Consider the following 27,580-nt stretch of genomic DNA (forward strand, 5'->3'; position numbering starts at 1 on the left):
AACGAGACTGCCGCTTACAGGCGGTGGTCTCGACTTCTCTTCCTGGAACAGGAGGAATTTTTGTTCAACTGCTAAAAATTGCTGGTGGTTTCGCACTGGTTAACCCTGGTCGAAAGCGAAAAGCTGCATCTCCCTGGTTACATCTGTGGTCCAGTGACTGGCGGTTTCCATAGATAGCCTGACTGACACACACAGGGTAGTAGGCATTTTTCTTTATTTGTTAAACATCTTACTTTTTTCGAAACGACATTAAAGGCGCTGACACAAGACATTATATGTTTAATACAGCTTCGGTGATATTTACAACTTTATTGTTGCTCGTTGTGTGCAGAGACATGAAACCAAATGCGCTTAACGGCGCGCTAACACTGCAGATAATTTCAGAAAGCCAAATTGAAAAATAAATTGGTTTTGGGGGAGAATTGTGCAATGTGACACGTGCCATTTCTTTTTATTAAAATCTCGGAAGAGGCAAAACGCGTCCTCGAAGCGAAGCCGATAGAACGTACGTAACATGGAGATGATATGGATTCCAGCGCACGAGTCTACTGCAGGAAATGACGCTGCACACAAGCTTGCCCTATAGGTCTCTAGCCCTCTCGCATAGACAGGAGAGAGCTTTATTTTATAGCACGAGGTCACGGAACAGTATAAGCTGAATAGGAGGGTCAATCCGCCGCCCGATTTTTCCCTCGGAAACGAGGAGGAAATTACAAGGGGGAAATCATATGAGCCCCTTCTGGGTATGCATAACAATCTCCAAAGAGGAGAAAGACCAATATTGCATAACGTGTGGGGAGAGGGGCACTCTCGCCCACGAATTACGGGAATGTGCCGGCAGCCCGGCCGCCGAGCAAAATATGGAAGATCGAGAAGAGAGTTCTGTATGTCACTCGTCATTATCTGCCCCCTTCGTAAAATCTCGCTTGCTAACAGCCTATATCTATTTGTGTGTTAGGCAGACAGCAGCTTTTAATGAGGTCAGTTCTCTTAAAATCGTCCTCCAAGATAAAGCGCTTAATTGAACGTTTCCGGTGACAGAAAGCTTATTTGTATTTTTTTTCATTTTCCCGTAGCTTATCTTTCTTTCTGATTCATTGAGCACTTTATTTTGTTTCATTTCGTTCGCTTAGCTTTTCACTGTATTGACGAAAATGTCTGTCCGCCATGTTTTCTAAAAGCACCTCTGACTTGAATACAAAAGTACTGCTCTATTTACAGCACTTATTCCATTTATGCTCAGCAGGCAACTATATCTGCGCATGCAAACTTACTACCTGGTGGGTTAGTTAAACAGCCTCTTCTGTCATTGTTGCGAGTCTTGCGTCCAGTTTTCCAGTTACTGAAATAAAACTTAATAAGATTTGCATTGTCTCTATTTATTCGAGCTAAACTCGATCATCATAACAATGTCATAAATAACTGCTTGCTAACTCAGGTGCTCAAGAACAGCTCCCACACAAGGAGCTATAGCTGCATCTATAAATATACCGTTAGGACAATAAGATAGTATAGGGAGTTTGCACGAAAGCCGGCGGCGCTATGCATTTTGGGTAGTCCGCCATTTTGTCGTCCTTGGTAGCAGCCGACGCAGGAAGCGCACGTTGGTTTTTACGCTCGCGTAGTACGTGCGTGCAACAGTGCTGGCGTTACGGTGTACTGTGCTGTTGTGGGCTGCACCAGCAGAACCCAAAGCAAAGCGCAGAAACTGAAGACAGGACAGGCCGACTGCCGGTTCTTCAAGATTACAAAAATACGCCTGCACGAGTGCGAGAAAGCAAAGCAGCTTTCATATCGAAGCCGACGCGAGTGGCTGGCACGTATTAACAGGAGTGAGACTGACGCCAATCCAGACAAGTATAAAGTCTGTGCACTCCACTTCGTTTCAGTTGCGTACAACGATTTCTTGGCTTACTGCGAGTTTGTTTTTTACTTCTGCAGTCGCGCTTTATGCTTTGCAAAACAGGCACCTCACGACGCGTCTCTTCGTAGTTTTTCCTAAACATGCGCCTCGAATGTATTTGAAAGTTACGAACTGCTGCCGAAAGTGATCACTCTTGGTCACACGCGTACATTCATTTTCTAGGTCGGCCGTCTAAACTTTTCGACGATTCCAGCCCCGACTGGACCCCATCGCTGCACCTGGGTTATGCCTTAAAGAAACCAGATCAGTCCACGGGTGGTTCACCTGGGCGCAAATGACAACGGCGACGAAAGGAATTAGTACTTCACGAAAAAAACAGGTTTTATGTCCTTACCTGTGTTTTGAGTATCACTGTGTCGGCTACGACCGTTTTCATGCATGGCTCGCGTACCCATCCACTTGTGAGGAAGTTGTGCCCTTCCAAAGCTTTTCTGGCCTTAAGCTGCTGCCGAGTAACAAAACTAGTTCTCAGAACTAGAAATTCGTGAATATCGGCGATGTCGACGGGCGGCCACAAGTTGAAATCGACAGTGCAGTCATCCGCGCGTAGCGTGAATGGGTCCACGCCGCACTGTTTTGTTTTCTGCTCGTAGCGCGCCCGGTCTTTCGGGCACAGAGTCGACACGTAGGTCTCTGACGAAACTGCCGACATCTTTAAAGCACGCCGGGGCGGCGAATATGCAACCCCTTGTTAGTTTTGATGACTGCAGAAGACGATACGGCACTCGGACAAAAACACTGCTGCCTGGCCTGGGTGCGTCGGCTGCTAACAAGGACGACAAAATGGCGGACTACCTAGAATGCATAGCGCCGTCGGCTTTCGTGCAAACTCCCTATATGGGACTGTTTAAACGACAAAACTTTGAAATTCAACTCGACACGCAAGGCGAAGGCGAAGGAAAAAGACAACGATCACTGACTATATATTACTACATAGTCTGATACTGTGATCTTCCCTTCTTTCTTCGTCTGTCTCGTGCCCTGAACATCGAGGTGTTCGCTGATCAATTTTTCACACCAGAAATCATTCTGCTTTGGCATCCTGTTGCTGTTTTTAATTATAGCGTCATTGTTCAGTTGTCCAGCCATTTCAAAGAGGACTCGTATTTGGAGCATATGGGCTTTTCTGCAAGTTACGTGGCCAGTCAAGACCTAATTCGGCCCAGAGGCGAACCTCACGGAGCGAATGTACGACCTAACTGGACACCAGATCCGTGGCGACCCACGGGGCAGTTCTCCTCTTGTCAACAAACAATAAGCGGTAGTGACGGTAGTAGGAGCAATGCCGAGCGTCTCTTTTTCGACAGTCCGTCGCGCGCTTGGTCGAAGAAAGGCTATTTTCCGATCACGTGTGTTGCAGCTAACTCATGAGCCATTTTTAACGTAGTTTTATTCGAAAACGGTGGCGAAGGTGCTATGCGCATGCGTGGGACGTTACTGTAAATAAACCTTTATTACCGTACACTTTCTTAGCTTCAGTAGTTTTTGTCACGATCTTGTGCACGTAACAGCCTATTTACGGATGTAATGATCGCACGCTTTTGTCAAGAATATATAGTGCGAATATTGGAGGTAAATTTATTACAGAGGTAAAAGAACTGCAATGATTAAGATTTTTTTATTTCAATTAATGATGTAGTTTAATCGCATAACCAATAGACATTGGAATGCAAATTCCTTATATCACGTATCATCTCGAAGAGAATAGTTCGTTTTTAAGCACCAGTGACGTATCGAATGATTTGGAAGTTTTCGGGTAATACTTACAATAAAAACAGAATGCAATGGCGCAGTTTTGAAAATGAAAAGAATGGCGAAAGGGCGCTAAAAGTGCTCTCAGTGATTCAACACTGAAGGCGCGTGAGCCTCGGACGTTTCTGCGTTGGAAGTCTCGGGCGAGTAGTCGAAGCAAACGAAGACAGGCGTACTTCAGAGAGCGCAGTAGACGCCGACGGTCGAAGAAGCCCCGGCCGATCAACGCTGTTGCTTCCCCACAAACAGGTCCTCCAAGGGGCGCTCGCCTCTGGTAGAGACTTCGTTGGGACTTGGAGGACCCTCGGGCAGCGTGCCTCCGATAGCGCCTACACGAGTTCCGGAGACCTCAGGGAGTTCTTTTGATGTCTGGGGCCAGTTGATTGAGGTGTTCCACGGGCTCAGTCTGCACCTCTCCACCACGCTCAGTGACCTCGGCGAGAGGGGCCTGTGTAGCGCACAAGTGCTCGTCTTCAGTCTGACTCGCAGGTGATTCGGCTAGTCTCGCACGGCACTTCCGGGCGATGGGCGAATTTTTCTGCAAACCCAGAACCTGGACAACGCGATGAGCGACAGTGCTTCGGCGGCCCTCAGCCCATTGCGCGATGCCATTGCGCGGCGTGTCGCCACGAATTATCGCCTCATGCGGTTAGCGCTTCAGAGGCCCCCCTTCTGTTTCGAGATAGGAAAGAAAAAAATCTGATAAGCGACACGATAAACCCAGATACCAGCCACACCATAGCCGTGTTGACTTTGGGTTTAAGAGGTGGCATATCGTAAAAAGCGAAACTTCTCAAAGTCGCTCAACCGCGTGGCGATTCCTGGCACTCGAGCGGCGGCAACCTTCTCGGCAGCTTTTTAAGGAGCCCTCGTCAAACGCGCGGAGGTGTGGCAAAATAGCGCGGCAGGACGCCAGCTTGAGGGTTGCGCAAAATTCGTCACGTGTACACGGTTTTGTCGACCGTTTTCTTGTTCTGGCAACACTGCGATTAAGGCCCAAAACTCTTGCTGTTTGAGAGAGGGCGCGTTTTTCAAACAATCAATTGCCCCAGGGAGAAAATAGAAGCATCGAAAGCTGGCGCATTACCTGCGCAGGCGCCACATCAAACACTGCGCGGACCTCTTCGCATGCCGCGCTGCCTTATCAAAGCCAGCGCAACAGGCGTCGTCGGCACGGATGCGAAGCTTTTCGAACGCTGCGCCGTTGATACCCGAAACGCTTTGAGTCCACTATCAACACCAGTACCCATTTTTGTGTTTTGTATACGACAAAACCGTGTACACGAAGAAAAGAAGCGCCAGCTCCTATTTCCTGCTCGTGCTTTTATTGTGACAAAAAATGTTGCGACGATACAATAATGTTTGAACAGACGGAGCAGAACTCATCGCCGTTCTTTCCTGGAAGCTTTCCGTCTGGAAGGTGTAGGGAGATTTTGGGCATGTTTGTATCACCTGGCCTCTTTTTTTTTCAGGAGCCGGATTGGAAGACATCCAAGACAATTTACAAGGATTGAAAATGACTTGAGGGTTAGTTGAGCGCCTTACTTTCGAGGTACTCAACAACTGATTGCTAATCATTTTCACAAAATGTGATCAATGCAGACACGCACTTCGCAGGCAGCCGAGTTTGCATGCGAAATGATATGGTGTGCTGCTGGGGCCGTCGGGTGCTCTACGCCACAAATAAAGCTGGTGGTTTAGTCTGGCTGTTTCTGCTTGTCTTGGGCGTCAGAAATGTGAAAAATACCATGGCTTTGGCGACAAATTCCTCTTAGCTCCATTTACCTGCTAAGGCGCATTTTTTGCTGGATACATTTGTTTTCATAAAAGTACCTGCGGAAAAATTCCCTCTAGATGCAAATGCCCTTCAAAGAGCGGAATGAGCCCCCTCGAGCCGGTTTAACATACCGCATGTTTCATCTAAACTATTCGTGGCCCACGGCGGTCGAATTTCGATGGAGACGGAATTCTAGAGGCCCGCGTACTGTGCGATGTCACTCCGCGTTAAAGATCCCCAGGTGTCGTAATCTCCGGAGCCCTTCACTACGGCGTCCCTCATAGCCTGAGTCGCTTTGTGACGTTAAACCCCCACAAACCAAACAAATCATCTAAGGTATTCTGCAATGAAAAAAAAAAGGGCTTTGAGTTAGAAGAGCGCTTTCATTCACAAAGCGTGATCTTCGGTACAGTGCATAAGGATAGAGTAAAGACAAGCCGACTAGTATGCTGGTTAACTAAACTCGGGTACTTGCCTTCTTAACTATTACTGTTAGTCTCGTTTATTGCAAGGCTTATGGCCCAAATTAAGTAATACCCATATCAAGTTTTAGGATTTCGAAAACGCAGTTACCCTCGGCGCTCTGGCCCAACAAATTTTGGCTATTAAGACCAGTTATGTGCTCTGGAGAGGTTCCTTTGCCCGAAAGCTTTCCGAAAGGGCATGCATTTTGGCGTGATGTGCGGGAAAACCCGACGCGGAGGCGGGTGAAATCCCATGAGGGGTTTGGGGATAATCGCGTTAGTATAATCTGACAGACCAAGGCTGCCTTCAACAAAAAGTATCGCGTTCCCGGGAACTGGGGTCCGCGCTCGCTTGTACGGGTCGTGGTGACAAAACACGAGTGGCGCTGAAGACAGGTAAAATCCCTCCTCCCCCCCCCCCCCCCCCGCACCGTCTTTCAAAAGTAGCCGGTCCGGCCAGTTTCGAGGAAAGTAGAAAGCGACAGACCGCGGGCTTGTTACAGAACGAACGATAGAACGAAAGAGCCCGCCGTCGAACAAAAATTTAGTCATTGCTACTGCCATGGGATAAGAGACGCCTGCACAAAAGGGGTGGGGCCAACGTTGACTGCAGTGAATTACAAAATATGGGCGCAAATAAAGTCTGTTCCACTTTAATATAGCTCCAAAACTCGTTTTAAACGCCACGCGTGAGAAGGCTGCCTATTTCCTTGGACTGTCGGCAGCTGCCAAAGACCTTCGCACCGGCCTTGTCAAGACAATTTGTTGGCAGCAAGACAGGTATTGAAATTGATGCGTTCACTATACTCCGTCTCACAAGATGTTTGCAGCACTACGAAAGGTACAGCTCTCTCGTCCAATCAGGATGGCGCGCACTACATTAGTGTGTTCCTACGCGCCTGTGGCTCGATCCACCTGATGTCCAGGTGGCTTCTTTCTACCTCTATTTATAGTAGCACCGAGCCACAGGTGTTCCACCGCGCAGCGCCGCGCCTTTCCTCAAAATCCAACTTTCAATTTTCAGTTTTCTCTCGCTTCTTTCCCTCCTTTATCTCTTCCTTTACGATGCGATTCGGGTGTCCACCGAGATATTGTCTTTCTTCTTTCCCTCCCTCCTTTATCCCTTCCTTTACTGCGCGGTTCGGGTGTCCACCGATATATGTGAGACAACCAGGGTACTGTTCTCATCAGTTCCTCTGTTGTCGCGTCGCAGTAAATTTCAGTAATCGTGTCATGTGCATATAAATTTATTTACTCCAGCGTGCCGAGGCAGCCGAGTGTCGATGGTGGCGAAATGCAAAACAAGCCCATGTGCTGCGCGAGAGGCAACGCACGTTAAACGGGTTCGATCATCTCATCGTCCTCATAACAACTGAATTCAGCACTGCTGGTTGTGTCGTCCTCCAGGTTGACAACAATGGCCGGTCCCTGGTCAACAACATCGTCGATGATGTGGTCCAGTTTTCTCATCACATCTTCCTCACTGATAATATGCTGCACGTAATTCTTATATTTCTCAACAGTCACTTGCGTGATGCCTTGCCAAACCAGAGGCTCGACGTCTTGGAGCTTAAACGTCTTGTTTTGGCTGGCCACGAAACCCTTGACGTCGCTCCAGACAAGCTCTATCGGGTTCAGTTGGCAGTGGTACGGTGGCAGGCGCACAACGAGATGGCCAGCAGCTTTAGCAATGCAGTCGACACGGTATTGCTCCCCACCAGTGTTCACATTGCTGACAAGCTGCATGAGCTCGGCCTTCACCATGCCGCTGCTCCACGCGACACCTTTTCCGGACAGCCAAGCCTGTATGTCCTTTTTGAGGCTACTCATCCGCGGCACTTTATCCTGCTTCACAGAATGATATGGCGCGTTGTCCATTACTATAACGCTGCCGGGTGGTAGTAGTGGGAGAAGTCTCCTGGAGAACCAGTTTTCGTAGTGTTCCCCGTTCATTTCCTCGTGGTAATCGCCCGAGTTTTTCTTCGCTCGGAAAACTTCCGCTGCGCCTTCGACAAAACCTTGCTCACTACCGCAATGAGTCACAATAAGCCTGCCACCTTTGCCACTGGGGTTTTGTAGACCAGTCGACAGTCCGGATCGATGCGCTTGGTGTGCAGATTGGATGGTGCAGTCAGTCCATACTCGACTTCGCGTGTGGCCGGCGTTAACCCACGTTTCGTCGGTGAAGAAAATAGGCCTACCCTGGCGTCGCAGCTCCGCTATCTGGCGCAGGTACCGGCGGCGACACTGCACAATGTGCGTCGCTTCGATTAACATCGCATTCCGAGAGCGCTTCTTATATCGGAAGCCAAGTTTCTTCAACATCCTCTGCATTGTCGCTGCGGACACGGTCGGTAGCGTTTCGTCCTCTTCGAAATGCGCAACCACCTTCGCGATAGTTGGAATTTCCCCTCTCTGGAAAAAGGTGTGTACCACCCTTCGCAACACGCTCAGGTCAAAATCGTCCAGCTTCTTCGTCCGCTCGCGGCCTCTTCCGCCAGCACGCTTCTTCGGTGACAACACTCGGCCCGCGTTCAACGTCTCCGTTGTCCACATGTAAAGCGTTCGCTCGCTCACCTGCGTGAGTTTTGCCGTCCTCTTGATTAGCGCATTTGTACTCCAACTGCCCCCGCACTCGACGCGAAGCGCTTCAAGAACATTTAAAGCCACCTGCTTCGCCTGCTTGGGGAAACAGCGCACTGTCGGTGTAGAGCACACAGGAGACACAACAGACTCGTCCGACGCCATGTTGGAAAGTGGCGATGCATCACTACCTCGCAGCAGGCCTCCGCAGAGCTGTATCCGTACGGGCTTTGTCTGGTAATTTCACCAGTGATTGAAACACTCCCTACCATTTAAATATACCTGTCCAAATCATGTTTTTAGTTGCAATGCTTATTGTTTTGATTAATAGTCATACACTCCTCAAATATTCGAGGGACTATTTTCTGCGTTTCTGCAGCCCTGATTGGACGAGAGAGCTCTACCTTCCGTAGTGCTGCAAACATCTTGTGAGACGAAGTATAGACACTTCTTTGTATTAAAAAAAATCGCCCTTGTCAAGACAATTGTTAGCAGAAAAACTGGTACTGATATTGATGCGTTCACTAGACACTTTCTATTAAAAAAAAAAGAAAGCTCACGTACTTGGTGTTTTGTGGTTTCACAGACTATAAAGAGGCTTGCACAATGCGAAAGAGACAAGACGTGATGGCGGAATTAACTACATACTGCGCAAATCAAAGATGGAAGAATTCGAAACACCCGAGTGTCGGCGGCACTAAAGGCAAAATCTAGAAAAGTAGACAAACAGAGCAGGAAAAGGTGTTCTGCACCTGCCAGGAAAGATGGCGGTTGGTTTGCTTAGAATCAGATTAGCTGTAGGTCATCCAGCGGATGACGTCGCGGGCACGAGCACATAACAAGGACGTGATACGAATGGGCTTGCATAGATCATGGACGCACGCGAAATAAAACAATTTGAGGGGCTAATTGGTGTTGCATTGTCAAGAGGGTTGGCAACAAGTACGGCGTGTGAGCAGCATGTGCATTGGCCAAGACCTGCCCCAAGGTGAGCAGTGGTGGCCCTGCGTGTTGACGCTGTGGAACAAAACACGCAACGCCGTATGTCCGGTGCACCACGGCCATGGTCTACGGGATCCCCCTGTCACGTCGGCCAAAGCATATATCGGACAAAAACACTCGGTCCAGAATCTACCCGCCCACTATCGCTCTTACAAGGATGACAACGATAAAAACTGTCAGCCACGAATTGAGGAAATCAAGGTTCCAACGAGAAGCAAGACTAGTTTAGCTCGTGAGCTATCTGAAGCTTTTTTTCTTTTTACCAAGGACAGAGGCGACACTATAAGATCAGCATTACTTCAGTCGGCCTGCGAGCAAGTGAAATCAGATTATTAAAGAATAGGCGATAAAATGCTGTCTGGACTCCTGATTTTACAATGAAAAAGGAAAAAAAAATTTGCGGTGGTTTAGAATTGGTCCTGGAGTGACGCGATAGCTACAGCTCGCCATGTGGAGCTTGGTCACGTGACGAACCAGGTAATCAGCCAGGGCGTGGCGGCGCCGGCAGCTGCTCCGCACCACGTGGCCAAACACGTGACAGCGTGGCGGCGCAGCCATGCTGAAGGCTCGAAATGCTACCGTAATGTAGCTATCGCTACAAAAAGCCCTGTCATGGCGTTCTTTGAGTCGCAGCTTGTATTCAGTCGGCATCAGCATGCACCCAAACCACTCATGCAAGGGCAGTCAAGCATTAGGTTGTCGTAATACAGGTGTATTTGCTCCCGAGACATGTATCAAGGGTAGCAACGACTATGTACAGTTGCGACTGAAGATATAGAACACGATCCGGCGATAACTTTTCTAATTTGTGTCATAGAAAATATATTAAGGTGTCTTGGGTTTATACGCGAGCACTGCAGCGGCACTGTACTGGCGCACTTATAAGTACCTCGTAGTTTTCGCTAGGTAAGGCACTCGACCACATATTCGTGCATTGGATTTTGATCCGGTGGAGCGCTTAATTATGCAAGCACGGGATTTTCCTCAAGACAGCAGAAAGAACTAGCGTGACTGTTAAGACTCAGCGCTGCATTTACCGGGAGACTGCCGACACCACTGCATGCAAGTAGAGCGCGTTAAAAACTTGATGCTGTGAACAGTCCACCGGCAATGTCTTCTAGAAATGAATGACCTCTGAACTCTCCCCGTGACGTCCCACACTTTTTCTAGTTAACTATACGGCGACATGGCGCGGTTGCTAAGTGGCTACGACCCTCGACTGCGGACAATAAAGTCGCGGGTTGGATCCCGGCTGCGACAGGCGAATTTGATGAGGGCGCAATTCTAGAATCCCCTGTACTGTTCGATCCGTTCACCGGCGGCCCGCACATCACGTGTTCATGCGCCACTAAAAACTGGCCTGCGATCCGATGACGTCATTCTGATGCGACGGACCAAGAGCAGACGACGCGTTGGGTGTACCACTGTTGCCAGATTAATTTAAAGCGTCTGGCAACGCAGGTCTAACTGGTTTTTCCCCTTGACCTATGACTGCGATTGAATGGTGCAGGTGCGGCCCTTTGTCCAATTCCTCAATGGCCTGGGCGCTCTTGCTAGCCCAGTCGATCGATTCGTAATAGTAGCGAACGCAGTGCAGCTTGTCAAAACAGTGCGCCAGCTCACAGTCACTCAGCGAAATGCGGCATCCGAAATATTAGCAAGAGCGGTGCTTCCCAGAGCTAACCTTCGCGGGCCGTCGCTGATTCCCGCGAGGGGAGGGGCACTTGAACTTCTTTGGTTGTCCAGTCCGCGGGGCGACAGCCCGCCTCTCGATTTGGTGACCCACGAACACGTGATGCGCTGGCCGCGGGCGGATTGTCCGCCGTGTGAATCGGCCTTAAAGAATCACAGGTGGTCGAAATTTCCGGAGCCACGGCATCTCTCTTAGCCGGAGTCGCTTTGGGACGTTAAGCCCAAACTCGATGGGCACATCCTACGCGTACGCGCAGAGCGCCTGTGCGCCCAGCGCCGCGTCGCGACGGGCGTCGCAAGTGGTGGGCACCTCCATAGCCTGTCGCAAACTCGCGCTCTTGCGCGCACTAGCACGTTGTTGCTAGACCTCATAGATTGGAACTGGCCAAAACAGTTAGACTGCCACTTGAAATCTTTAGATTTTGAAAATAGCAAGGCAAGTTATGTAATATATAAACTGAACTGCAGTTTTAATAGTAGCTTTTCATTCAAACTGGCACGTATTTCAGTGCAGTTTTCTCAGGTCTTTATTTTAACCAACAGCATCATCGAGCTTCTTTTTGTGGTGTTTGTGGCTGGCAAGCCACAGCGAGCGTACGCCCGTGCGCGTAGGCGCTCAGCCGGTACGCGTAGGATGCGTCCATCGAGTTGGGGCTTTAAACTTTGTAAAGGAAACAAAACTATACGGCGCCAAGAATTGAAAACACAACACTCAAGAAGCGATGGGTGTCAAGATATGTGACGTCACATGAGGAGTACAGAAGCATGTGGCTTTTAGGAGGCCCTGTCGCCCATCGCACGAATGGATTGCTCGGATGTACGCACACACGACAGTGCGAGACAACGCGCTCGAAACGCCCACCGCAACGCTGCAGTGGAGCTGGCACTGGGGCTGCGTAGAGAGTTTTCTCTGAAGGCCACACACACGCGAAGCCAGCGTTTTGCACCAGAACTTCGGATTGGTACTCACTTCCTTAAACCCAAGAGAGGATCGTACATATGGCTTTAAAAGTCTCAGTATCACTTCACGGATCCTCCAAGGTCAAGGAGGAAACACTTGACACCACTCGATTACCTCCCAGTTAATTGATCGTTGACGGGATACAGTTTATCATGATCAACGCCTACCTTTTCATGGCCCCCAGTCGTGCTGTCACTGTCGCTACTGGTGGAGACGGAACTAAGTTCTTCCACGTTGTCGTCCTGGACAGGCATCCCTTGCTTACGAGGCGAACCCATCTTCTTGATCCCAAAGGCCGCGAGCTTCTGCACACACGCTAATCTTGGTGGCGACGCCTATCTGTAGGGGACAGCAGCTTCGCAGGGGGGGGGGGGGGACGCTGCAGTTTCCAGAAAAAAAGCGCCCTCTCTGGTCGACTCCGGACGAATGACCGGGCAGACGGGTCACCCTTCGCTTTTTTTTTAAAAAGACAAATTCTGCACGTGCTTTGCACGCCCTCGAATTCTTACAAATGTCCTGCTTGCGGAGTCGCGTGCTTTTTCCCTCGTGCTTGAACGCTGACGAACTTCCGAGGATTACAAAGATGTACAGGTGCGATAGAAAGAATTGCCAGCAGAGCTGCGAAGTTGGAATTTATCTTCACAGCGCTTGTACTTGGGTGGTAACAAAAAGATACTAGAGCGGTACATTTATGTATCATGGATATCTCTGGAGCATTTGTGTTGAAACCAACTATAAGCATGACGGAAATAAATTGCAACAGCGGAGGGCGTAGCCGCCGTTCGCATTTCTTTATATCGCGGCACTGTACTCTGAGATGTAGGTTCAACGAAATAGTGAAACTTTTTTCGCAGTGCAAATTTGAAATAAAAAAAGAGAACTGGTAGTGAATCAGATCCACTCCGTGGAGAAGATTATTGGAGAAAATGCCGTTACCGTAACGGCGAAATGCGTATCGCAAGTAAATTACAAGATAATTATGTTGTGGAATTCGAGGTAAAATACCGTTTTCTTTTTGGCACGGTCATTTTCGGAAAATACTTAATTTTGCTGGGTGGCTGAGCATTTCGGTGCATGCAACTCTGCTAGCTAATTATTTGGAATTTCGCTACGTTCTTCGCTGCATAATAATGAAGATAATTTTTACTTGAACATAAAATGAAGTGCCCATAAGGCGATGCGCGATGCTGAAGAGAAAAAGAAAAACACGCACGAAATGCGCCTACCAGCTGTTCGCTTATGACTAACGAAAAGGATGCTCTAGTTTGGTTAATAACTACGATTGAGGTAAACGGATGATATATTTATTTTAATGCCTATCACAGCGCACGCGCATCCCAAAAACAATGTATGTGCAGCACCATCGCTCACATGCAAATACTCACTCGTGTGCAAGAAAACATTTCGACTACTTTTATTTTTAGAAATTTTTTTACATGTCACACGTCGGAACAATGAGGCGATTATTGATCTTGTCTCACACGCGTCTGCATAACGCAGCTATTGATGTCAGTCTCCAAATTAATTTTTTGTATTACCTGACTGGCGGAGGGCTTTACTGACAAAAAAAAAGATGAAAAGGAGTTTCGTTAGCTCGTCTCAACATTTCCAACAAAAAGCATTCTGATCAGGAATGAGTGTATGAACGCAGTTTTTCGCGAACTGGACGTTTTGACTACAATAATTTCTCATCTACAGGCTTGCATTTTTTTCTATTTACTTTTTTGGTATCATCAACTGATCGATGTGAGTGAATGAAAACCTTTCAAAGAATTTGCTGCACATTGAACGGAGGGACGATTACTTTCAATATTTCCATTATAGTACCTTAGAATTTACCAATATTAATTTTTCCCCCAATAATGTAAAACACGTCTAGGAAATATCTAGCATTCCACTGACAGCTCTTGGCCATTTGTGTTAGAGAAATATTCTGGCCAATATTCCTGTTTCTTTTTTTTATGGCAGCCCTCGACCGAACAATAAGTTTCTCCACTCTTTGAAAGTCGCGGAATTCCAGCCATGACTCACAACGAGCGGCAACCCCTCTTTTGTGCATTTGCGAGCAGGACGGCATGTGCTCACAATGAGAGAAAGAGCGCCAGCGGTGCGAAAAGTACGCGTACCAGTCGAGACATTGCTCACTCAATGCGCTCCTCTGGCGACGTGCCCGGACAGGAGTTCGGAAGTGACCGCCAGGGGGAGAGGCGCTACGCGTACTTCGCCCGCTTTCTGTATCACCGAAATCACGTGACGACCATGATGCTCTGCAGCGCGAGTGAACATCGGGTGGTGCTATGTCCTTTAGGAGATAGTCCGTGTACACATACACGCGAAGAAAAAACACCGTTTATAGCCAGTGACACGGCTCATAACTATATTGTTTAGATTTCTTCAGCCTTGCCAGAAACTGAACGTAGAGAGAGGAGTCCGCTTACGCCAAAGCCTAGTCCGCTTACGCCTAGTCCGCTTACGCCAAAGCAGCACCACAGTGCACACAGTTGCAGGAAATAAAAATTGAGACACCCGCGATACCTCGAACCGAAAGTAAAGCTGTGCAGTTTCAGGCCACTGTTTTCCCAAGCGCATGAGTCAACACATGTGTGCGTCACATTGGGATGGCCTTGCGATCTGGCCTCACTTTGTTCACGTAGTCAAAAATCGGCTCGCTCACTTACGTACTGAAACAAACCCACTTATTCATGCTCAATAAATTTGCCATAAGATTGGATCCAGACTTGTTGCGGCTCATACAAGTCTGTGTTTTCTATCTCAACTGGCATGCACGTTCTCCGTCGGCATTGATTAACACGCGTTTTCTCCCTTCCCCGCTCTGCTCTATTCCTATCTCTTAACAGTACTTTTTTTTATTTAATTGCTCCGCTGTCCTGCCCTTGATTCAAGTTCAATCCTTCTAATGAGATAGCGATAGAGTAGTCACCGAGTAACACCGCATATGTCAGGTGCCACGAAATTCTTTTATTGGTCCGGAGTGGTCAAGTGAAATTGTGACGTCATCACAACCTGTAAATTGTGGCAGGTGGCAGTTTTATGAATGATTGGTCGAGAGAAGTCACGTGGCCTTTTGACGTCATCAGAACACACCCACCGGGTGGAGAGCAACAGAGATAAAGAATCGGAATCGGAATGAGAAAAAGGTGCGATAAGTGCAAACCTCGGCGCTACACGTCCGAATATGGTGATGGAGCGACAATTTCAAACGAAACTGCCGCAGAGAAACAGAGAAATTGATACAGAAGCCACGACGAATGTGAAATCATTGCAATCGCATTCCACTCGGTAACTTTAGCGTTCCCATAGACTTCGTTAGCTTGCATGTTTCTGCCCCATAGGCTGGTATCGGCGAGATGCAGATTTTTTTTTTTTCTTGGGGGTACTAGTAAACTGCTTTTTTTACTAAGCTAAACAACGAGAAGCTTTCCTGAGCCCAACAGCATGCACAATCTATCGCGAGCCGAGTTCTCGGATGATGAACTTCTCCTTGTTCCTTTGGACAGCAGGAACAGTGTTTGCGAGCTTGTACGCCTTGGACAATTAACAGCTGGACGCCCCCTCCAGCTGTAGTGAACATTTTGCTGTGCGCATGTTTTTATTGCTGCATCATCAACTAATCAAGCGCGCAACCTGTACATATTTATTATTGTGTAAATAATTTTTGATTGTATTACCTCTCCCTCCTATCCTCTGTATCTGTACTCTCACCTCTTTCATTTCATTTCTCCATTCAGCCAGCTATCCTTTATTTCCGCTGCGCCAGCTCAGGTGCTTCAGAACCGATGGCAGATGCCAGGGCTAGCAAAAACATTTTCCTTCCTTTTTATTATTTGAATAATCCACTTTCTACTACTACTACTCGTACGCCCACCTCAGCTGAAGGTTGCAGGGAAGTTGGCGGTGCTATGAATTGTTTGCGGCCTCAGGGTTCGCGATAAAGGAATGCCCATTGTGTTATTTTCTGCCCTCCCCCTCACAGCAGAGAAGGGGCGAGTCACAGGATAAGGGGAGCCAGACAGGGGAGGATTCCGAGAATACGGGAAAGGTCGAACACCCTCCAGGAACATATACCTCAGGTCGCATCCCATTGTGCACCTTCTTGCCGCGAGGCGGGCGCATGTGGTTGGTGAGAGCCATCATAGTCCGCTTAGCATAGCATGGCTTTTTTCACATGTCTGTGGCGACGCTGCTCAAAGTGTAGGGTGTCTCTGGCGCTAGTTGACAGCTTCAGGCGCAGTCAACAAGACATTTTCCCGCTAGCTGCAAACATGAATAATGACACGTCGTTGCCACGAGTCAACCTCAGCCCGCATGCACAGGGGAGGGAGACGCGAGAGACGACCTTTGTACGCGAGTTTTTGTCCGTCCATCTACTGATGACAGTTTGTGAGAAAGTGCGCCTTGAAGATAGGCCTTTCTTCGAGACTGGGTTTGCGAGAGGTTGAAACAACCCGCACCCGTAAGAAAGCGACACTGTTGGCAAAGCTCGTGGGAGGAAGAGAGAATCTTCTGAAATCTCGATAGTGGAAAGTGTGCATATTTTAGTGTTTGTCGGAATGTTCTTTCCCAAGCCATTGTTTGGCTCTGTTTTACTTTCCCAATCATTGATTGGTGATGTTTTCTTTCCCCAATGATTTATAAGGTGGATGTTTGTTGAGTTACCTGATTGGTTATTGTCCCCGCCGAGGGCGGGGACAAAGGGTATAAAACCAGCCGTTCCGGCGCAACCGCGAACTGGTTTCATCAGGTAAAACTACGAGTCAGTCAAATGTAATTACCTATTCCCATTTCTTGCACCTTTTTTGTTTTATTAAATTGTTAATAAAAAGTTCATCTCCCCCGAAGGGTCCTCGAGCAACGTGATTGAGCAATATCGTACCTGCAAGAAGTCAAGCATACTTTTACCATAATCATCACCTCACTCTACTTCCCTCTGTAAGATCCAGAGGGAAAATCAACTGCTGCCAAGGGAGGGCGATGGCAATACGCAGAGAAAGAACAAACTGCACTGTCGTCGACCAGGTCAATACATTCACGCGGGGTCGCAGGAAAATTCAAGGAAAGATGTGCAGTAACCGAAGCCTTCAATGCAAACGACCCTACCCGGAAGGTATGCAGTGGAATTCCGCCCACATTCAGGACCGCCGCACACAATTCCTCTACGACTAACAAGTAAAAAAGTTGTCGTTTAAAATTTTTCATTTTACTTAAACAAGACGCTAACCGCAAGAAAAAAAAATGATACACTCCAGAACATTGATACATGGCATGTTTAACAATGTCAAAAGTTAGAAATCTGATTTCGTGTACTGTTGTGATTAGCTGGCACAGCAATACAGGATGCCACGCACTGTGGTGATCATGGTCCAGTGTTAGCAACTGCTGCTTTCGTAAGTGTATGGCTGAGAGAGGGAAAATTTTTTGAAGCCACCGGAAACGTGTTTTCCATCAGCCTAAGTATCTATCTTTCTTGTTTATCTTCGTGTTATTTGGCTTATCTCTTGCGCGCGTTTTCTCAGCCTTCGCCTCTAGAGCTGCAGGAGAGAAATTAGCTCGCGCCGTACGATGGCTTCGCCCTTCGCGGGACCACGAAGACAACGCACGCGCTGCTCCGGTGGCGACGCAACACGTAGGCACCTTGGGGTGGAGGAAAGATTTGCCAACGTTTGTTTAGTTCGTCGCTGTGTTCTCTCTCTTAGTTCAGGCGCCAAAGTTACCCAGGGTGCTTTGCTAACGGAAGCTAAAATCATTTCACGATTAAACGCAGCGAAACTGGCCTTCACTCCCTTTTTTAACTTTGCATTCCTTGCCCCTTTCTCAACTTGTGCCGCTTGGCACCCTTCTGGAATAAAGAAAGCAAAAAACACTGCATGGTCGATCAGCCAAACTATAGCCAAACCAATCAGATTGCCGCCAGCGGCTTCAACGCCTCCTTTCTGGGTGCTTTCTGTCCATTGTTGATACAAATATAATAGTCGGGTACAACTCAAGAACGATGCCGCAGATGCGCATCAAAGAATGCTCCCCAGCGAATGACGTCGACGAATTTTCATGACGTCGTGGTTAATTCGATTCAGCCGTGGATTATCTGCTTTCAGCTGCCACCTCCTTGGACGTATTTCTGCATGGCCAAAGGGGACAATCGCGCCAGTGGTTGGAGAGCCTTCTCTGAAGGGTATCATTCGCTTAGTTCTTTAGTTGTATCTGAGAACTCTTTCTTGATTGCTCTTTTCCGCGACCTTGTTTCTTCGGTGATAGCTGTATATACTCATCACCACACACATTCTTAACGCTACGCCAGTCTACAACGATGGACAAAACCGAGCAAAGAAAAAATATGTCACGGAAAAAATAGGGGAGAGATTGGTATGCATGATGGGGTGATGCGGGCAGGGGTGGCTCGGGACCCGACCCAGCAGATTAGCACGATTAGACACGGTCTTTTATCAGCGAACTGAGCCACTTGAATATTTCAGCCCTGAGCACATTCTGTTTAGCTATCTAGCAGCCTCTGCTCACGTGTCTTCCAAAAGCCGAATTCCGCAGCAAACACTTGCGTGCCCGCTTTGGACTCTTCGATCGCGGACAGCGAGGCGCTGGTCTGTTACCCAATTATGGGGATCATGCACCGCACCCTATTTTGCTGCATGGCATAATGTGATGAGCGGAGAAAGCGTCGAATGCCGACCAAGTAATCCTGGCGGCCATGAAGTTAGAAAAGTGCTTCGAAAACCATGCACACCCTCTCCACATTCCAGTCAACTATGCTGTCAACCACAATGAGGGTCATTGGAGGGACGCTTCCTGATAGCCAGCCATTATTGTAGTGCCTGAACGCAAGGCGTATCATATTTTTTGTCAACAGCGATATTGTAAGGTAACAGGATTCTATGCACAACACTGAGGGTTGCTATGCGAACAACATATCTACGCAATGTAGTGGCAATACACTCTGTCTCGAAGGAAGGAAAGGTTCTCTATAAAAAAAATACATTTCAGCGTTTTTTCAAGCAGTGCGCAAGTGATGCTCCTCTGCTAATCAGGACGCCCATGTTTTTCCCGTTTCAATATTGCATGCGCCCTATAGTCACCACAAGAGTCGCACTGAACGTCTTACTTAAAGACGTGGTTTAGTTTGCGCTGTTATTCGCCTATTATCAAGAAAATTATCGATGCCAACTCGATCAGCCTGCAAATCTCAAAATTGATGCAAAAGGGCTGCGTAAGATTGATGCAGGTAAAAATGAATGAACTTTTTCTTCTTATGGAAGTTGCAATAAATAGTGGAAGTCCGAAGTATGCACGCACGGCCACAAACTAGGCGCAGTCATATGCCCGCAGCGTGAAAAGGGCCATCCCGATTATTTTTGTTTTTTCCTGATAACGTCGGCTGTCACATTCGGATATCGTCGGTGCAAAATCTTCAGGAACCTAAGCCAATGTCTTTGCTAACAGTTCGGACATCTATAGCACGTCATTTGCGAGCAGTTATAACGTTCATGCGTGCTTCGGCGGGACATGCTGCGTTTGGTAAGGTGGACAGCAAAAAAGCCACTCATCCAGAATGCAGCGCGTCTCCGGCTTTCGTGTGTGGCCCCTTAGAGACGTCAGGCACGTCTAGCGATGGTGGAAGCGCGGATAAATTGGGCCGGTGGTGCATAAAACTGGCGCATCGCTCCTGGCAATCCGCCCTTCCCTGCGCAGAGCGGAGTGTACAAATGCCGTCTTTGGCGGGTTTTCCATCGAATTTTTTTTTTTTTTGCGGAAAGTTGAGTTTTAGGTTTCGGCAGCTCCGCAGTTGCATTGGTACCATATTTTCATTAGTAGACAGTTTTAGCTGTGCGTACGCAAAGAGTTAGCGTACGCGAGGAGTTTGCGGGGACGGTAGTGCGCATGCGCAGAATGCAAGCGCAAGCCTTGCGGCTTGCGTACGGTAGCCTTGCGTACGGTAGCCAGCGGAGTTTGCGTTGCGGCGCTTGCGTGGCTTGCGTACGCTAACTTTGACAAGATGGCGGCGCCCTGCTCGCCCGCTTCGGAATAAATACATGTCGCCGCTGGATTCTTCGACGCAATAGCTCGCTCAAATGGTAGCGGTTCGCTTTTATTTCGCCTAATCTTGCCCACACGTAGTGGTATAAGCGATAACTAGCCCCTGTTTTTCAGATAATTTGGCGATCTTCAAGCTCCTAGGCCTAACTATATTCAGTGTGTTTTCCTCGTAGCAACGACACCTGGCGAAGCAGTTTTCTAACTTTTAGCCAGATCTTGCATTTTCTTCGGTTTGCATAGTTTTTCATCTTGGAGCAAACAAGGCTCCCAATGCACTCACAGTAGTTATCAGTAATCACGGATGAAATTTTCTTCACCCGAGCGTTGATGTGGTTTGACTTCTTGTCACTAGAGGGACGCTACGGCACGGTCAGCTAAAACTATACTTCGGAGCGGACAGCGTAACGCACGCAGCGCCGTAGCTCTTTGGGTACGCAAGCACTTGCGTACGCACAGCTAAAACTGTCTAGTACCTCACAGCGTGCGTAGCGACTAGTCTTCGATCTGCTACGTACACGTGACATACGCGACATTAGAAGACGCAGGCACGTTTGCAGTAGAAAGCCCGCGCCTCCTCTCCACCAAAATTGAGATCACTTCGGGCTCCGCGGCATTGAATCTGGCAATGGGGCGCAGTTTGCCCATAATCCATTAGGCAGGTTGCCACCTTCCACTGACACTGTGCGCAATGTACTCGCAATCCATTGGGCAGGTTCTGTCACGAGGTGTCATGGCCTCTCTCGACCAAACTGGCAAATACATGGAAACTTTCAAATTTTACAATGCTCTCTCATTGGTAAACTGGAATCAAGTGAACCTAAAAATGCCATCAGGGAACTGACCAATATAACAAATTCGCTACGGCGAAGCAGTACATTTTCGCGAGCCGACAGCCTGAATTGTATCAGATTGATAAACCAACAAGGAAATATCACACGACAGTCACGAGCGTGTAACGTGGATGCATGAAGCGTGGCCCGCATGGTGGAGCGTTTTTCCGGGCCATTCGTCTGCGTTGACGGCAGCGGAGCGTTTTTTGCCGTAGGAGAGGACGTTTTTACCAAATCATCGGATTCTGGCGGAACAGAAAAAAACATCGACGCCGGGAGAGGGTAGCGATAGAGGGCCAATGAGAGCCGGAGCGGACGTCACGTGATTCTGGACGGAGCTGCGCCGGTGCACCCGGCTGCATGAACCCAGCCGAGGGAGACGCGCTCGAGCGGGAGCATTCTGCGCGCGAGAGCCAGCGTCTTCACGTCGCTTCCTGCGCATCGGTCTGATTTCAGTATGGATGGCGGCGCGCGCATCGCCCAACTGGGCGGCAAAAACAAACGCCGCTTAACTGCTGACCATGCGGGAGTGAATTCGTCGGTGCGGGCGTCGGGCGCGCGATGCGATTTCACGGGCATTTCGTTCATTCATTCATTGAAAACTTTGGTCAACAAAAAGGATGCGTTGTCACCACTGTGGATGCGGTGTTGGGTCCAGGCGATGGCAGCGGCTTCGTGCCTGCAGGCGACCTCCAGTGCCCAATCCACCACCAGCCTCTGAACTTCAGGTTCAGAGCTGGTTACCGCAGTCTCGCACTGTTCTTTTTTGCTAATACGTATGCATTCTCGCTTAGGCCTAAGCCTGGGGCATCCGTACAGCATATGTGCATGGTTCCCTTTGGATCCTTACACATGGGGCACTCTAGTTTAGAGTTAGCGGGCTACATTAGCTCTTCTGTGTGGGCTATGAAATGTGCCTGTTTGAAGTTGCCTCCAAACAACCTGTTTCTGTTTATTTAGTGACGGATGAGGTATATATTAATCTGTTCTTTGCAGTAGGTTGTAATCTACTGGAAAAAAACGCTCCCTGCGGGGCACGCTTGACCGTTAGCTGTGGAGTAACAACAAAAAAAGAAGCAGGGCGACGGGCCGGGGGAGGCTTGTACCCATTCTTGTCCGGTGGTGGGGTTCTTACCAACCACCTACAGCAGCCGAGGCGGACGCCCAGTTGACTAGGCAGCCAGTCGCATTCCCGGCTTCCGTGTTTACGTTAAACATGGAGCTGCACGGAGAGTTAATTTCTAGATAAAGATCTCCGATTGTGCTCACCTGACAGCGCCATCACCTTTCCGAACTTCTCGCCCCTCTATTTTTCCACAGGATAGGGTGGAACTGTCCGCCTATAGCCTAAATATATGGCTATTTGTCCGGATTACTCTGTAAATATATGCTGGCGTCCTGGGCCAACAGATCTAAATAGAATGATGAATAACGGCGCAGGGGCATGACGGCTGAAAAGCAATTTGCTGGTGGTTTGCGTCATGTCAAATCCGGCACAGATCTGCGGTCTAACGAGACACGTACAGGCATTAATCTTGGTGGATGTCAGGGCTTTATTACAAATTTACGGGTAAATTAAGGCAGCACTTCTTAATATTAGGAAATATAAGGAATACCAGAGAAAGGCAACGATGGGGCTCGGTAAAACAGACACACCGAATACTGAAACACTGAGTACCAAAGCACAAAACATGAACTAGGTCCTTGTGTGGCCTGGAAAACAGACACATTACTAACATAACATAACAGCAGGTTGTCTCGGAGATATCGACACACGTGGGCCTGTATTATATCACCTTATGCAGAACGAGTGTTCAGTAGAAGGCAGCCGCTTCCGATGGGGGTGGTACCGGAGATCCACACAATAAATCCGTCGACGCGGAAGCGCCGTCGTCAGCTCCACTGCTCTTTGAGCTCGCAGAAGCCGTGGAAAGCTTACCTGTACGGGTGGCAAGGCAGCTGTCCACGTCCACCCGCTCCATAACACTTTTTCTCTCTTCGGAGGTAGGCGGGTTCAGTGCCGCGAGTAGCTGGCCAAGCTCCTCCATGGCGTCTGATACTGGTCTGGAAGCAGAACCAGCCGCCGCGGGACGACCGGCGCCGTTCTGTTGAATGCAACCAACGGCGCCGACGGCGCTGTGTTCTTGGCTCCCATAGTGACCAGAGATGCAGGCATACTCGCCGCTGCTTTGACCTTGGTGCGCAAAGTAGCGATCTGTGAAGACGCCCATGGCGGGGATATCTTGTCTCGGGGTGTTCACGAAGCGGAAGTGGCAGTTCAACTCTCAGTGCTTCAGGACGTTCTTCAGCAGATCCTGGTACGGGCAGCCATACTCGACATTGTAACAGTGGGCACGCATCATCAGCAATAATTCGGGGTGAATGCTTACTACACTACACACGTTGTACATCGACATTTGCGCTCCGTCCTTTGGGCACGTAATGTAAGAATCCGCACAGTCATCAGCGAGAGGCCCGGACGACTTCGTGGCCATCTGTAGGCAAAGTTCGCACATGTTGTGGCCACACGGAAGAAAATTTGGATTCGCCGGCAACTTCTCGCATATTGAGCACAACAAGCAGCGGAGTATGGGCTGTGCGAACTTGACCGGCCGGTGGTCGAGGTTGCTGCCGAAGCCGTAGAGCGTGCACCAGTTGCCGCATACCCGTCACCTCTCCTCGTCGATCCTGCTCGGCCGCTCGTACTGTATCCCTGCGGAGTGTAGTCGCTGAGTACGGAGGTGCCTCCTGTTTCGCGCACACATCACGTTCTTGCTGTCGTTGTGGGTCCTGTGACCGCGGGTGCTGGAATTCTCTTCCAGTGATGGACGAACGGTGCAGTGATTATCCGGCACCAATACCACGCTCGAAAAGAGCACGCGACCCGAATTTCCAATAAGGTTTTGTCTGCATCGGTATGCATTACTGGGACGATCGCTACCCACGTTCACCACTGCGCAGTAGCTCCCGAGAAAGATTTATGCGAGAAGGCAGAGAAAGAACGCGGATGCGCCCCTGGACTCTGTCATCGTTGGCGTGGCTCTCGCGCGGGGGCTGCTGGGATGGTTGCCTGACAGATAAGAGAGTGTGGGGAAACATGGAAGTAGACAAGATGACCAAAACAGAAAAAGCCCTAACAAAAGCAAGCCTTTTGTGATAGAAAGGAAGATGATAATGGTGAAAGAGGGAGGCCATCAGGCAGATAAGGAGAAGGAAGACCTGTTGCCATCAGCCTTGGGCGTTTTTGCGATTACTTTTTCGTGGTTTTCAAAGGCAGTCTTTGTGGCTGATCTAGCATTTTCTTTTTTCGCCATTGATGCCAACTGTTGAGCCTGTTCTTCCAACGCCGCGTCGCTTCCCTAGGCGTCTCTCCAGCAATGAGACAAGTATAGAGTTAACTTTCGCGAGTCTAAATCCTGGTTACGGCACCAGTTAAACCTTCCACAATCCTGGGTTACGGCACCAGTTACTATTTCCTGCCCCCTCTCGGCTGGCCTTTTGGTGCTCATATCGGTCGCTCATCCTGAGCAATGAATGAGGATGGTACGCTGTCCTGTGGTCGATTACAGGGCGGTTAGCAGTAGGAAGAGCCTTCGGGTCTTCGTCCGCTCATCCGGCGACACGTTGCCGGTTGGGGCAGCCAACCAGGCGCTCACGCATCGGGTGTGCCTTCTCCGCTGACAGTCAAAGGAATTTCTTCAACGGAAAAAATTAATCGGCCACCTGCGACTCTGGCAAGGCAGTTCGGGGTGGTTGTGCCCATTTCCCACGGCTTGGGGCAGTCCTGAAACGCGTGATGAACTGTCATTGTTCTACCCCTCTTGCAAGGCCGGTCGGCAGGGGATGAGTCGGCACCAGAGCCAAAAGGATTAGCGCGGGCGTCGTGCCTCTCAGTAAACTCCCTCTACTTCCCAAGGAGACCACCGCTACGGGAAAAAAAAAGAGAGAGATGGGGGGGAAGGACCCCCCGGCGCGGTGTGGCTCTAACTTAAAAGCTAAACATTTTTACAGCTTTTCCAGTCTGGTTGAATTCGAAGACTTATAACAAACCATATCTCCAACCAAAAAATTTTACTTTCATCCTCCATACTTAAAGACGCCAGCTACTGCCCCAGTCACCCCTGATGAAGGAGCCGAGCCGCCTTCGAAACGTTGGGTTTGAAATTAAAGTTTTTTGCTTGGAAATGTGCAGTTTATTATAAGGATTCTAACTTAACACACGGCATACCACAAAATGGGCAAGCCATGGGGCCAACAGACTCAACGCGGCTTCGTTCAGCTTCCTTACGGTTTCGTGGGCGAAAGGACGCCCCACACACGCAGCAGATTCCGAGAAGAATGAGGCGTCGCCCTTTTTCGCCGGCGCCGACCGCGGTCGAGCAGGGTTGAAAAAAAGACGGTGACGTCGACCCACTTGCGCTACCGTGGGCTTTCGGAATCGGCGATTATTTTGTCCCTTCAGAAAAGCTGCGTAAATTTTACCTCGATGGAAACATTTCACCTAGCTGCTTTGCAAGGCAATATACAATTTCCGTACCAACCTGTACAAGATGCCAATTCTGAAGTAGAGTAAGCAGATTTGCCGTTCATCATTTTTTAACTTTCAACAAAAAGAAAGTACTGGAGACTACACCACTCGACGATGATCAGCCTTGATTCATTTCACTCTACTATAGGGCACTTCGAGTCTTTTAATATTTCACTTACTTGTAGCTGGGATGTCCGGCATGTGTGAACGACTATTTATTTTGTTTGTTCCTCCCGGGCGTTTCAGCGTGCCAGTCATACCCTGGTCGTTCTGCAAGATATTTGCGTGAAGTTCTTATATTAGAATATGCTTTTCAGCAGATAAAGAAAATGCTATCAATCATCGATAAATAAGGCGTACTAATGTTAATATCCCGAATACTCATCGAATACGAATATGAAGAAACAAATGCCTCCCAATGTCGACTATACACGAACAGTGGTAGAATCGTTAGACAGGGCAATAAAAATAAGTAAATAAAGCACCCTGTCTTTAACGCCATAAAGATCAGAGGTAAAGGTGGAGAGACAAGAGTCTTAATGATGCGGTGTCGCCCGAGGTAGACTGTCGTGAGCTCAATACCCATAGCCAAAAAAAGAAAGAAAGAAAGAAAGGCAGGAATGCGTTTTGAATTGCGAGTACACAAGGAGACCATGCCCCAACCCCTTTTCCTTATCCTTGTCTAGTGCCAGACCCACTTCGCGACTCAAGTATGACTGCACGCAAGCTCCTCGATTGTTCTATGGTTGATGCCAAAATTGTTACTCGGGCGTTTAACATCAACCCAATGCTAAACGAAAAAGCCTCCACTTCAAATTTCATCTTTATATTGCACACCATGCATTTCGTGCTGGTTAGAGCACTTAAATAAACCGCGATAAGCCACTCTGAACAACGGGGGTTTCTTATCAGACATGTTTCACTCAGAAGCCATCACTCCGGAGCACAAAAAAAACAAAACAAATATGCTTTATGTATTCGTAATGCCTGCCGCGCAGGCGATGCATGAACGCTACTGGGACGCCAGCAGGAGTCCACTGTTATATATCGCCCCATTGCAACCAATCAACTGTCTACACATATACATGCTCCTTAGACCTCGCGTAAGATTATAATGCAAATATCCTTTTTCACGACATTATGAAGGAGATCTTCAATTTTGCAGCTCCCAGTGCTCTCAAGTAGTCACATTTCAAGAACTTCCATGCAATGCAGGCCTTCCATGCAATACAATTCCGCCTGGCGTAACTCTAAAGGCAGAGGTAGAGGAAACACCGAGACACCACCTATGACCGTGCTCTCGGCGGCTCCAGGACCAGGCGATGCACAAACGCCATTCTCAGTTGATTTCTTCTCGTATTTCGCGTGCATCATGGACAGCCTTCGGATGCTCATGGTAAGCCCCTGAGGTCCTTCCTGGATCTCCCTGCCATGATTCCCATCATGGCAGCTATCCGGCTCCAGCGCTCAGGCGCGTAGCCGCCTACATACGCCGTCAAAAACTGCACGAGCCAAAACGGAGCCGGCATCAACCCGAGAAACGCCCGGCACCTGCTTTGCGTGTGCCATCTGCGCGCTTGCACCCTTCAGCAGCAAAGCTGGAATCTTCGCCGCTGCTTAGACCCGCCGCGGTTGCTCAGTGGTTAGAGCGCACGGCTATTGATCCGGAGTTCCCGGGTTCGAACCCGACCGCGGCGGCTGCGTTTTTGTGGAGGAAAAACGCTAAGGCGCCCGTGTGCTGTGCGATGTCAGTGCTCGTAGATCCCGAGGTGGTCGAAATTATTCCGGAGCCTTCTACTACGGCACCTCTTTCTTCTTTCTCTCCCGGCTTTATCCCTTTTCTTATGGCGCGGTTAAGGTGTCCAACGATATTTGAGACAGATACTGCGCCATTTCCTATCCGCAACACTAATTATTATTATTCGCCGCTGCTTTGGTTTTCCCGGCAGATGGGGCGATGTTTGCAGATGTCCTTGACAGGAATGTCGCGTTGCCGGCAGTCG

At 48.9% G+C, this 27,580-nt stretch overlaps 1 protein-coding gene across 1 annotated transcript in view; it reads right to left on the reverse strand.

The window, feature by feature from the left end:
- The window catches only part of LOC144116135 (uncharacterized), a 169,925-nt gene extending 145,848 nt beyond the window's left edge, over nucleotides 1-24,077 (reverse strand). Inside the window, exon 1 of the mRNA XM_077650838.1 lies at nucleotides 22,989-24,077. Coding sequence (XP_077506964.1) covers nucleotides 22,989-23,280 — 292 coding nt within the window. The 5' untranslated portion in view covers nucleotides 23,281-24,077. The remainder of the gene's footprint in view (nucleotides 1-22,988) is intronic.
- Between the last annotated feature and the right edge of the window lie 3,503 nt (nucleotides 24,078-27,580).

The sequence above is a fragment of the Amblyomma americanum genome, chromosome 1 (genome assembly GCF_052857255.1).
Source record: "Amblyomma americanum isolate KBUSLIRL-KWMA chromosome 1, ASM5285725v1, whole genome shotgun sequence".
Taxonomy (NCBI): domain Eukaryota; kingdom Metazoa; phylum Arthropoda; class Arachnida; order Ixodida; family Ixodidae; genus Amblyomma; species Amblyomma americanum.